The 13,633-nt window shown below is 38.7% G+C and overlaps 1 protein-coding gene across 1 annotated transcript in view; it reads right to left on the bottom strand.

Moving 5' to 3' along the window:
- The window catches only part of LOC139693285 (mucin-17), a 70,739-nt gene that overhangs the window by 10,642 nt on the left and 46,464 nt on the right, over positions 1-13,633 (bottom strand). Inside the window, exons 12-17 of the mRNA XM_071591398.1 lie at positions 11,509-11,638; positions 8,046-8,219; positions 5,090-5,289; positions 3,037-3,524; positions 2,218-2,393; positions 1,173-1,323 (exon numbers count right to left, since the gene is read on the bottom strand). Coding sequence (XP_071447499.1) covers positions 1,173-1,323; positions 2,218-2,393; positions 3,037-3,524; positions 5,090-5,289; positions 8,046-8,219; positions 11,509-11,638 — 1,319 coding nt within the window. The remainder of the gene's footprint in view (positions 1-1,172; positions 1,324-2,217; positions 2,394-3,036; positions 3,525-5,089; positions 5,290-8,045; positions 8,220-11,508; positions 11,639-13,633) is intronic.

Below are 13,633 nucleotides of genomic sequence, written 5' to 3'. Positions count from 1 at the left end.
GGGACAAGAATGTAATCTACAAGAGCAAGGACTTTCAAAATTATGAATTTTGCTCATTTTCCTTCGATTTTTCACTTTGTAAAAACATTTTAAATGGAACAAGTGCACATGGCCATAATTTTATGATTTCCGTGTTTTCGCAGACACTGAATATCCCATAATGATGAGCAATCACAGTGGCTGCGGTATCTGTAGTCCTTACTCTCACAAATTTATTGACAGGTACTGATCTTCTGTAATTACGACCACTAGTTCCTAATACTAACTACAGGGTGTGGCCCTTAAATCTGGACAAATTTCAATTGGAATTTCCCACCATATGATAGTTCCATTGGAGGTCAGGATTGGCGTTCTTGAAAGCTATAGGCATCTAAAAAACAGTCATAACCTCAAAATGGCTGAGATGTTACGTACAAGTGCGGAGCACAAGTTATCAAATATTACTACAATAAGTTGCCGAGGGTTTCAGATTAGAGTATTTAACTCTTTAAGTTGCAGTATCTTGATAACTTGCATTTGCTTGGTTATTATTTTGAGCTTAAGTAATAATTTATTTATCCTGATGATTAATTTTAGGATGAACAGTCCTACCAATCATTGATGAAAGATTATTGCTTCATTCTCTCACAAAGAAATTTTAAAATCGAGGAAAAATTGTTAATTTGTGGGAAACTCTTTAACCTCTTAACATGAATATGCCAAAATTTTGGTCCCTCCAACTTTGATTCAATGACATTTTACTGTACCCCGTTCTCATTTGTGCAGTGCATTGAATGTGTGGGAGAGAGGGTGGCCAACTATTTCGGAAGTTTGCATACTCTGTGTTTTCAAGATAAAAATGCATACTACCCTTTTCCAAAAGAAATAAATAATCTCCAGACATTTTAAAGAGAAAAATAAATATGGTATTCAAAAACATTAATAATCTAGATTAAAAGTTATTGTGCACCATAATAAATATTGTATTTAAAGATCAGAGTCTTCACTTTTTTTTATGGACAGATAAGAGTGCTAGGCTAAATAGTATTTCTAATAGGCTGATGTTTTTTAAGGTTATTTAGCAAGCATTGGGTAGGTTGATTGGCCATCCTGGGTGTTAAGAGATAATACGAGAAGAAAAAGAGAGAGTGAGAGTCTTCACTGTTGCTCAACAAGGTGGGTGAGGGTCGCACCTCTTTTTCCTCTTGCCCCACGTGACGTCACTCTCCTCGCTTTCGGAGTCCTCCCAGAGGGGCATCACCCTCTTGCGCTTGCCCCCACTGCTGCCACGCCCCTTATGACCACTCCTTGGCTCACTGTCGTCATCACTCTCGTCATCATTGACTGAGAAGAAAAATGTATAAATATCAGAACATCTGCACGACCAAAAATATGAATCGGACACATCTCAGGATGTAAAAATCGTATGCTACATGTTTTTATAACATTCGTGTCATCTCTCACATTCAGAAGGCATGTGGTTATGATTTCTTGAGAAGAAAGACTTCAACAAATGCTTGATTTTAATTTGTATCAAGGCATTAGATCAAGATTCAAAAAGATATAAAATGTGGTACGAACAAGAAACCTGCAGAATCAACTGAACCTACAATTTAAACTCAATATCATTAGAATGAAAATTGAAACACACTTGACATTATCTGTACAGCATTATTTTTTAGATTAAATTAATATCCATGTGAGAAATGAGAAAATCAAGGTTCTGTACAAGTGCTGGCCACTAGGGAGGCTGAACCACAAACCATCAAACAATGAATGATTTGAAATTCAAAATCTACTTTTTCAGCCGTGATATAAGATATGCGGAAGTTACCAATCAGACATAAAAGAAAACCTCTTTGGTCATACATTGACAATAATAAATCATTAACTTATGTTTTACACAAAAAAATGTGTAGTGGTATGAATAGCTGATTTTAGGGCAATAAACAATCAAAGCTTTATATGCATAATCGTTCCCCATCATCAAACCTAAAGAACCAATCCTGCATACCAGTGTCAATTTCAAATTTGTTGACTCTAAGTTCAAGAAATAGCAATGCACAAGTTTACGTACATTACATGAAATGAAGTTATTACGACTGAAAGAAGACCCTGAATCTCCTCTTAATTGATATGAACATGTTTATTGGCTCGGAGCAGCTCAGGTGGAATGTTCCCGAGGGTCGCACAGTAGTCACCCATGCTGCAAGGGTCGTGGCGGGAGGGGATACTCACTGAACTCCTTGTCAAAGCGTGTGATCCTGTTCCTTGAGGACCTTCTGATGGGCTCCGAGCGCCTCTTGCCCTTGCCCTTCCTCCGCCCTTTGCCCCCTCCCCTCCGCCTGCCCAGCACATCCGAGTCGTCGCTATCGTCCAAATCCTCCTCATCCTCCTCGTCTTCCTCGTCCGAGCTGAAACACAACGAGAGACAATTAACCTCAGCTCCACCACCATCTCTAAGGGGTCCTGGGGGAGGAGGGGGTGCACCAATTTCACAGCTTTCCCATCAACCTCACCCCTATTACAAATGTGAAGGGTTGGGGGGGATTGAGTAGGTTGACTGTGGTTGTGTTTTGCACTAGGGAGCCCACGTCTAGAGGAGCTGGTCAAGGCCTTCCGACCCTTCCCCCTTTGGCGGAGGCAACGTGGAGGACAACGGTGGAATGTCACATGAATGATAAACACAGAGGAGGATGGCCCTGCCCACCCTCTTATTCCTCCACCACCATGAATTTCAACTCCTCACCATCATCAAAGTAACCCCCTGGGCCCAACTTATTACGTGTTGGTCACGGTCTTATGCAGGCAGAGAGAACCAAACAACAGATGGGAATAATCGGCACAAGGGCCCTCCACCCCCAATTCAAGAAGTAAATGGTCACGCGACCCAGTGGGAAACTTTGGCCAAACTGAAAGGGATTCTCTCTCCATTTTCAACGCAGAAGTATCCACTGGTGGCTTGGCCCTCTCCCCTCCCCGCCCCCATTTTCATACTGCGACCTCTGCCCTCGTCCATGGCACAATGTGCGAGGGGGGGACACCTCTCCCGCCTACCTGCTGCCCTGGAAGTCTTCATCCGAGTCAGCCTCATCGTCATCACTGCTCAGCTCCAGGTTGTTGAGGCGCCGAGTCTTCTTCCGCCGGCTCGGGAGGACCAGCACGGGCCGCCTGGGCTTCACCACGTCCTCATCGTCATCATCATCATCGTCCCCACCACGCCCCCCTCCATCTTCCTCCTCATCCTCGCTGTCCTTCTCCTCCTTGAGGTTGCCAATGTCCTTGCCGTTGGAGATGTCTGCAGGGGAGGTGGTGGGGGGCACCCTTGGGCCCTCCTTCTCCTCATTGGCCTTCTCGATGGTCCTCATGTCCTTCCCTGAACCTTTCCTTGCCTCTCTCGCATCTTCCTCCTCATCCTCCTCCTCCTCGTCTTCATCTTCATCGTCCTCCTCTCCCACTCCCCCTCCCTTCTCCGCATTCACAATGTTTGCTATGTCCTTCCCCCGACCCTGGTTCCCTGCACCCTTAACTGCCTCCAGTTCATCCTGAGAGGGGGAGGAAATCCAAAAATTAAGTACAGGGAAAATCAGAATATTCCATATGAATCTACAGAGAGCGTGCATGGCCCTTAGAAAACTGACCACCACAACATACAAGGGCAGTTAGAAACTTTCTCGGAATCACCGCCAGTTGTCAGCGCTACCGCAACGAGTTTCCACTGTAGTAATAGGTAATCCTCTTTGAGTAAACACAGAACGCGTCAGGTCCTGTGATCTGTGGAGCAGATGCCTCTCTGCCAATGTTTCCCGTGTGGTGATTGATAAAGTTGGTAAAAATTGAAATTCAAGCACTGATTAAATACTGCGTAAAGAAAGGTATGAAAGCAAAGGAAATTCATGCCGACCTCCAGAACACTCCGGGGGGCTCTGCTCCTTCATATTCAACTATTTCCAAGTGTACAAATAAGTTTGATCATGATGGCTTGAATGATGATCCACATAGTAGTCTGCCAAAATGTGCCACTATCCCAAAAATTGCAGAAGTGAATAAAATGGCCGTTGAGGATTGCCGGCTGAAAATACAAGAAATTGCTGAAGCTGTAGGGATGTCATCTGAATGGGCACATCACATTTTTACAGTGAAATTGGATGTGAGGAAAATATCTGCTAGATGCCTCAACTCTTGATGCATGATCACCAATGCATCAGAATGGTATTTTCTGACCAATGTCTGACCCATTTTAAGAGCAACCGACAAGATTTTCTGAGCTGGTCTTTGACCACAGATTAAACTTGGATCCAGTACTCCAGACAAAGAACTAACAGTCCAACTAGATGGGTATTTTGCAGGATTGAAGGAATCTAATTATCGAGATGGGATCAAGAGACTGGACAATTGCTGGACCAAGTGCATTAGTGTACAGAGAAGACTACATTTACAAAAATAAAATAATTTTCACTGGAGTGTCATCTATTTCTATTCCATTCCAAGAACTTTTCTAATTACCCTTGCATTTATAATATGCCTATTTATAATGACAGGGAATTCCATATTTTCCTTAAAGGTGAGCAAATACACAAGTTTTACTAGGCAAGAAATAAGTCAATCACACTATCAACTCTGCATTATTCAAATCAGTATTTCATGTGATGAATATGAATCCATATCAGCAATCTTAAATCGATATGTATGTGATTGGTTTAGGTGTATGTGGAAAATACATTCTGCTACTCACTTGATTTCTGCGTTCTTGTAAAACAATTATTCCAATCTCATAAAAACGGCTGAAAAACAGCAAAAAAAATTGTACTTTCCACCTCTAAAATTATTCAAATTAAGCACTCAGTGAGAAAGGTGAGTTTCTGTGCATATCTATTTATATCACCGCCATATTTTCAGGATATTATAATTGCCTGTGTTTTTTGACTATCCACGCTTCCATTAAACACGGATAACTGAGAGTTTACTCAATGTCTCAGTGTTATATGCCAACATACAATTTTGTGCAGTCACAGATGACCATGAATACTTCAAAGTCACCACTTTCAAGAGAACATGGAACATCACAGCGATGACATTCAATCACTGGCTGCAGGGATAACATACATACCTGAATGGCTGAGTTGATGAGATCATCGTATTCATTAAAGCGATAGCTGAAGAGAGCTTGCCGTCTTGCCCTCAGCTGGTACCCCGGCTCTGACTCCTCCGACTCGGACCTGCTTTCATCATCAGAGCGACTGACACCGGATCGGGAACCCGACTCGGAAGACGAAGACCCCCCAGACGAAGAGCCCCCAGATGAAGAACCTGGCAAGTGACAAAATATTCAACATTCAACGATGTTGCCCGCGTGACAACCATTCTGAGAACATTTCACAATTTTCACCTGTTGAGGAAAGAGAACTAAAAACCAAACTACAGTTGTCTTATTTTGGTTAAAAGCATTCACAGATTACAACAGACATATTAAAAAAAACCAATCAAATAAGACACACTGTTAGTCCAATGATAAAAATTTAAAGCCATGCCATTAGCATATGCTATTATGCCACTGACAAGTTGCTTCACAAAAATTCACCATTCTATTAGTGATTGTGCCCAAATTTACTCAACACAAAATAAGAGGAAAAAGCATACCACTCAAGCACAGATAAATGCTCTTATTTTATCAATCATTACAGCTTTCCAGGCCTTGCAAAACTAACAACTGTAACCTAGTTTCTTCGCTTACCTTGTGCAGAATATAACCTAAATCTAGTGAAGCTATTATTTAAGAATAACAAACAAGACATTGAAAAAAAAATTCTGAAATGGTAAATTTTGGAGATTTTTTTAATGAGAGTTGTTTATTCAGTGTCTCTTAACCAGTGAGCAAACTGTTTGACACATTTCAATTTTTGGCACCGACATTATGCAATCAATCATTCTGATGTGAAATTGACACTTTTCACTGGTTATATTTTTTAACAAAAACTTATTTTTAGGAGAAAATGATTTAAAGAAATTACTCAAAATATTATGATGAAAAAATCATTTTCAAGAGTTTAGATTATTCCTTGAAAGGAATCATTTGGCAATTCTATCCAAATTCTAATGCATTCCAAATCATAATGTACTACAAATTAATCAGGAGTATAAAGATAACCATAACATTTTGAGAAGTCCAGAATTAGCAAAAGAATCAGTCTATCAAATATTGTTCACATTTTTGATGAAATAACTTCTTTATGATGAAAAAGAAATCCAGTACTCCTCCAATTCTTAAAAATATACATTCCACAATGAGAAAATTTCTGATAGTATCTGCCAAAAAAACTTGATCATTGAATCCAGAAATCCGGAAAAAATAACCAGTTCAAAAACAATATGCTCAAAGATTACAATTCCTTCTTTTGCAATTTTTACAGCAATATTAGCACATAAATGGTTATTTCTGAAGAAAAGTTTGAGTATCACTGCGAAATGACCTTAGCCATTTATTTAATCGTGCATCAATACACGATGCTACCTATAAATTCTAAAAGGTCAGACTGAGGGCTTTATCATGTTTGAAGAGAAATGATGACTTTTATGAAGAAAAAAAAGTACATGAGGGCAAGGTGAAAGTTCTGAGCTTGGAAGTAAAGCTCTCTATTTTTTGGTAAAAAATGCACTTATTTTTCTGCGTAGTCCCCTTAAGGTGAATATGCTTTGTCCAACGTTTCCCCAGTGACAAACTTTGATCATGGAATGGCTGTTCCGGAGGGTCTTCATGATACCCATCTAAGGCTGCCGTAAACTCTCAATGGCATTTGAAATATTTTCCAGATGCCAATTATTTTATACGATGGAATAGTTACTAACTCCAGTAAATACAACGGAAGTTCCAATAATTCTTACTTCAAATCCCATTCTTTTAGCAATTCCCATCTTCAAAGCAACTTTGTAGGCAGGTACACTGTCCAGGAGGAAGATGATTTTCTTCTTTTCCAATCTATACCTCTTCTCACATATTTTTTCATCCAGCTGTTATATGAGACTTGATTAATGTTGAAAAATTGGCCATATTGACTAGTGCACAGAAGATTGAGCCTATTGCAAATGACCACTTATTCCCTTTCCACTCCCTCCCTCACCCTCCCAGGGATAAGCGAACAAAATGCCTCCAACTGTCCCTGCCCCTTCCCTTATCCCACAGCAACTCCCCCCTTGTTCCCATCCAGGCAACACCTCTCGACTCTATATGATGCAAATGCCTTATCCTGCATCACTAGCCCTGATGATGCTTCAGTGTTGTGAAACTGGTTGATAATAACTATATTCTGTGGAATGAAAACTCATGGTGTGTTACTTTCCTTCATAACCATGGAATTCCACATTTTGGCCTCAATTATCTCACAGAATAAGAGTATGCATGTCAACTGGTTCCTTTCTCTTGAGTGGTCAGATAACTGTAGTTCTTATGCAGATTTATTGGACTATATTTTCAATGAAATATTTATTGTGAGTAGGATTAAGAAATGAAGTAACTGTCAAACTATCTCATTCAAATTGGAATGATTTTTTCCACAAAATCATTTAACTCTCCTGAGCACTTTCTAGCCAATTTATCGGAATAATAGCACACGAGAAGCATGAAGTCATAAATGCTGGCAATTTGAAGGTAATGGAGCCTACAGAATATAAATGGAGCCCATGGAAGTGCTGAAACCCTTTGCTTTCCTACACTTTTTGGTTTGGAAAGTACATGGCAGTTGGAGAGAAAAGAGCATACTATATGATCAGGCTTATTATTGGACATCTTAACTGGCTAAAAATAATACATGAAGGAAATATCATAAGGAAAAAACCCATCGTCTGACTTTGAACATCTCTTTTTCTAGTGTGAATGGTAAAATGGATGTGAATACTATTCCGGCTGGGAAAGATTGGCAAGGAAGAGATTGGGGGGGAGGGGGAAATGGCAATGATAAGGCGTAGCCTTTTGATGGGTGCAGGCAGCAGCATATGCAAGCGCCTCCTTGGTTCTCACAATGGTGCCTGCTGCACGATGGGGGAAGACTCCCATCCCCCTCTTAACTCACCTGACTCGTACGTGGAGGACCCAGAGCGTCTTCTTTTCCTCCGCAGCTTCTTCTGCTCCCTCTCCTTCCTCCTCCGCTCCCTCCTTGCCAGCTCCTCCTCTTCCTCTTCTCTGCTGCGCTTCTTCTTTCGTCTGCCCACCGTGAATCCATCTGGGCCGATCTCAAAATCTCCCTCTGCAAAACAATCCACACATGCGCACACACACATGCCACATGACCCAAGATTTCATTTCCATCGTCATTCACAGCTTTAGATGGCCAACAGTCGTTGTCACCCAGCTTTTTTTAGTCATTGAGTCTTAATATAAAACACATTTTTGTGGAGTGCATTCATTTTAAATCTACTTAATATACTCACCATAAATTCATCACTTTTTTCGATGGAGATTAAAATTTAAGGCAACATTTAAAGAGTATAATTTACATTGTTTTTTACTGAAAGAAAACATTAGGCACCCGTTGAGTACCCCGTACGTTTTCAGATAATCTACATTCATTCATGAATCCTTGCCAAAGGTTTTGTCACTAGTTGACTATGCATTATTATGGAGCTTGATCCCTGTCTTTAAGTATGAAAGCAGGCACTGAAATCACCCTAAAGAGCTCAGAACAGGACATTTCAGATTGCATTCCTCTCGTCAGAACTTACTCATTGTGCCTCTCAGTTAGATAAGACAAACGAGGGAGCACTGTCCTTTCATAGTCCCTATTTACAAGTGAAATTCACACTTTTTTAAAACGAGAGCTAAGTCAAACATTTTACAGTTGAGTGCCCACGCTCACAGTAGATTTCAAGGAACGTCAATGACCTCTTGTTTTTCTTTAAAAGAAGGCTATGCTATTGGCTAAAAGTTTTACATTGTTCATCATATCACAAATAAGATATTTCATCATGATGATGACTTTCAAATCGCTCATTTCATAACACCTACAAAGTCTCTGGAAAATATTCATACAGATAATTTCTAATCTACACTTTAATTCCATTGTCTGTCAAACAACTATTTCCTTTTGAAGTCCAACAACTGAATTTCAACCATTCAGAATTAAAATTGGCAGATTCATAAGTTATCACCATTCAGTTTTACAAAAGCCTAGAAAAAAATACATTTGTATGAAAGAGATTTATACCAATTGATTCAATTTTCTTCACCAAAGTTTACCTTGCTTCAAACTGTCATTGTAAAAAGAACCCTAGACTTGTATTGAAATTGTATTTAATGCTTCATAGAAATCATCACCTTTCCTATTTTTTGCAATCATCATGAAGGTTGATGTCCTACTTCAGAGATCGATGAAATGATGGGTTTTATGACTAGATAACAAATATTTTCCAGACTTTAGTGCTTGATATTTTTTGTAATCAAATTCTGTAATATACTAATAAAATCCCCTTAGTGCTCAAATTATATAGAGTAAATCACAACATTAAGGTGGTCAAAGCACAATTCCAGTATCGGGGGCTAAAAGCATCAACTAACTTCTAAAATCCCTCTTCCACCCCTACATTACTGTCGCCCCCACTACTCTTTCCTCATCCACCTCCCCAGGTTTTCATGGGAAAATGCATTTGGCAGTTAAACCCTCTATGTAATTCTGGCTGGATTATGTGAATTTGCCACCTATTTTCTCTCACTTCCCAAATATTTGAAATAAATTAACGAATAGCTTATAAATTACACCTTGGCATGTAGAAATTGTATTACCCCACTGATAGGGTACATCATGATGAATATTAATTCATGATAATCACATAATATGTACATATAGATGTAACTATAGTTCAACTCAGGGTATGTTTCATTTCTTTGAAATAAGTTGGCAATGTCTAATAATCAGTATAACTGTGGCATGGCACAGTGGACTCTTACAGGATGTTCCTCAGCATCGCATACAATCCTTCAGGTCCTGACCCCTAACCCACTTAAATAATTACGGTCAACACATTTCACTTTCCTCTTTTACATATTGAACGAAATACCAAAATTAAAATTTCACCATGCATAAGGAGACAACTTAGCAGTAAAAATCAATGAAAAATGTACATAAAACGATTAGAGTCATTCTCATAAAAGAGATCAAAATAAGTTATAATGTTGCTTCAATTAAGTAATCAGGCAAATGATGGGGAGGGCGAATTGGTGTGAGTTTTTAATACAAATCATTTAGTGAATATAGGGTTCTCAAGTAATTTCACACAAGTCAAGGATGTTACCTTCATTGGAGCTAATAACCTAACTCCCGGAGAAACAATTTTGAGGTCCATATAAAACCTAATACACTTGATTAGACAGTGTGTGTTCATCCCATTCATGCATGATAAATTGATTCGTTAAATAATATCAATGTTTAGGGATCAAGTGATACATCCCAAAGAAAGATTAGGTATACCAAGGCATTACTGTCCTTTTTTAACCACATTCTTTTCCTTGTTACATGCTTACACTTACTTTCGGCAAATCTTTAACTGAATCATAATACAGGATATATATTTAGGCAAAATAATAAGGTTAAAATAATATTAATATGCCACGGTAATTTTCGTATTAGAATGTGGTTAATGAGTATTCACTCTGTTAAAGAAAACATGATTAGGGATATGGCAACCATATCATTTAGGTATGACTGTAGATTAGGGATACAGAGTATATTACAGGTCTTAGGAAGGGCGCATAAATTAATTTGGATGGAGTGAATGACAAACGAAAAGGTTTTATTAATGGTGGGAGTTTTTTTATGAAAATTCATGCTATCACCGGGCGACCCAAGACACAGAAATTGCCCCCCTTCCACCCCCCTGGTTTGCATGTTTTATGGCCAAGAACATTCAGAATTCTCGACTCCTTCAAAAAAGTGTTAACAAGAATCACTGCAATTTATTTCAAATTGATCTAGTAACAAGTGATGTCGAGAAAATTTAGCACTTGGGACTATCAAACTAGCAAAAAACTAACACTAATGAACTACTGAAGATGGAATCCTGCATTTTAAATACATATCAACACTTGGAATCATTATATCACTCATGAATACTTTGAGGAAATGGCTCCAAAATTCAATGAATAATACACAGTGATATCAGTCAGGTCAGTCAATGATGCTAAGTTACTGTATCTAGAGTTTGCTCAAGTCAAATTTGTTAGTATAGTATAAAAAACACAATGGTATCTGAGTTGTACATTTAACCCATGTGATTGGCAAAAGAGTAGGTTTATTTAGATATTTAGTTAAAAGTCAAAACTACATTTAGTTGGGCAAGAAACTTGTTTAGAATGAGTTTTTCATCTTGGTCGAACCTAATTAACTGAAAACGACAGAATGGGTGATTTAGCAGGTCCTGTCAACCAAGGAGGACACCACACGTCTTGTGGGCATTGATGAATGAAAAATTAGCATTAAAGTAATAAAAAGATGAACATGTATTGAGAGGCATGCCTGGGGATGGCAATGCAGCAGGTCTCACCATCGAGGGAGCCATCCTCCATGGCTCCTTCCATCGCAAGCTGCTTCCTTCGCTCCACTTCTATTTCTCTCTTCTTCTCATACCGGTCGAATTCGTTCAGGCGCTCCTGCAGCCTCACCAGAAGCATCGACTGCAGAGGAACAAAAAGATCCCTCACTTATCTCCCAAAAGGTCACTTTCACCCCAGCCATTGAGAGATGAATTACATGGTATAAAATGGTCCATGGATTTCCATCTGTTCCTTACAGAATCAGACAGACATTAGCAATTGATGGCACAATTCACATTTATTCACCTTCTGTTGGAGGCTTAGCAAAGTTGTGGACCTGATCAACTGTGTACCTCTGGGAGAATATAAGAGAGAGGGATTGAGGGAGCCTCGATGGAACATTACCAGCTCCCTCACATGCCAATGCTGGAGAGACCACAAAGGATATATGATGACCAGAAACCTTATCTATTCACTTATAAATACAGTTAAATGACACAAAAAATTACAGGCAAGGGATTTACATTTCACCAGTGAACACTGCCAGTCAAATGATTGGAATGACAGTAATCCGTAACAATTATGGGAAATTATGTTCCCAGTACAGCAGTAGTAATCACTGTGGATAGATTTATTTGGGTGTGCCGACTACTTTGGTTATTTCACATGTCACACAAACCAGTGCATTCATTAGAAAGATAGGAAACTAACCAAATTAGAGTATTATATTCACAATTCAACTTCATGAAAAAGAATGAAAAAAATTATATTAAATAAAGTCGACAATGAGAGGAATATTAGAAAACTTACTGTTTGACACTCACTGAGTACAAGATCAATTCTAACCATATCCCGCACCAACAAGTTTCTCAAATTTTCAGAATTTTTTATGGTTCGGACATCTCTCCATATGAATCATTTATTTATTTAGTTGGTCAGAAACACAATTTTACATTCTGGAAACCTGGAAGTCACTTAATCTAACTGCACCACAGAGAACATGAGCAGATTTTCATCAGATTTTTATTCAGATTCTGATCAAAACTGTAAATAGTTATGCACATTCGCTCATCAAAATTAGTGTTTGGCATTAAATTGGTTATTTAAGTGTACGTTAGTCCAACTTTTGGAATGGTTAACTGCCAGTGTGGTAGTTTGGATATACTATAATGCTTCTACTTTTCAGGCACGATCTATTTTTAAATCACTTAAAAAAAGACAACCATTGACTGAACTTAATTACATGGTAATTCATTTAAATATTGATTCATTTTTTTAAAAAAGGTTGAAAGAGAAACATATTGAAAACCAAATAAGAACGGGAATTTTTGCAAGAAGTATAAGTGAAAACATAGAAAAATACAATAAAATATCTTTCCAAAAATCTTTCAATTCAGACATATTATTTGAAAATTCTTCCAGTTTTCGTTTGTTTACCATTACATACATACCAAAAAGTGCACATTGTAAAATCTTTGAGAGAAAAACTATGAGCATAGAGTGAAGATCATTATGCACCATAATGCCATTGCGGCCCTGGCAACATGGGTCAGTCTCAGCAAAATATATAGTGGTGCATGGTATAAGGCAGGCATCACCTTTGCCAGGATGCATACCCCTGCCAATTGCCCGAAATACAACTTCATTATTTCAGCTGATGGATGGATCCGCTAATACAAATTACAATGCAACAATTACAGAGTGTAAAAATCATTTGCCTAAACCGGGATTGCCTTGACAATGCCAGGCAAGGCGAATGCTTTATACACTCTGAAATTGGTACTTCTGAATGATGTTTAATAAGTGCTAGAATATCAAGTGATGATGAGATGGAAGGCAGCAGGGGACAGAGAGTGATTAGCAAAATAAAAGAATTTAATTTGAAGTCAGAGACCCAGTTCAACTGGGCTGATTCTTGGGGGCAGGTGAAACAATCCACTGTAGCGTATTTGCAGAAAAGGGTGTTGCATGAAGAGGAGGTTGATTCCCACTTCACAGGTTTTGAACCTGAAAATTATCAGAAACTTAAGCAGACTGCAGGGGAAATATCTTTGAGCATTGAAAATGATGAGTGGAGGCTTTGTATTGATGAAGATCATTGATGTTTACAACTATTAAGGGAAGAACAAATAGCTC

Source organism: Hetaerina americana, unplaced genomic scaffold (genome assembly GCF_022747635.1).
Source record: "Hetaerina americana unplaced genomic scaffold, ioHetAmer1.1.p SCAF_46, whole genome shotgun sequence".
Classification (NCBI taxonomy): Eukaryota; Metazoa; Arthropoda; class Insecta; order Odonata; family Calopterygidae; genus Hetaerina; species Hetaerina americana.
The sequence above is the reverse complement of the archived record's forward strand: the minus strand, read 5'-3'. Positions and strand labels throughout refer to the sequence as shown.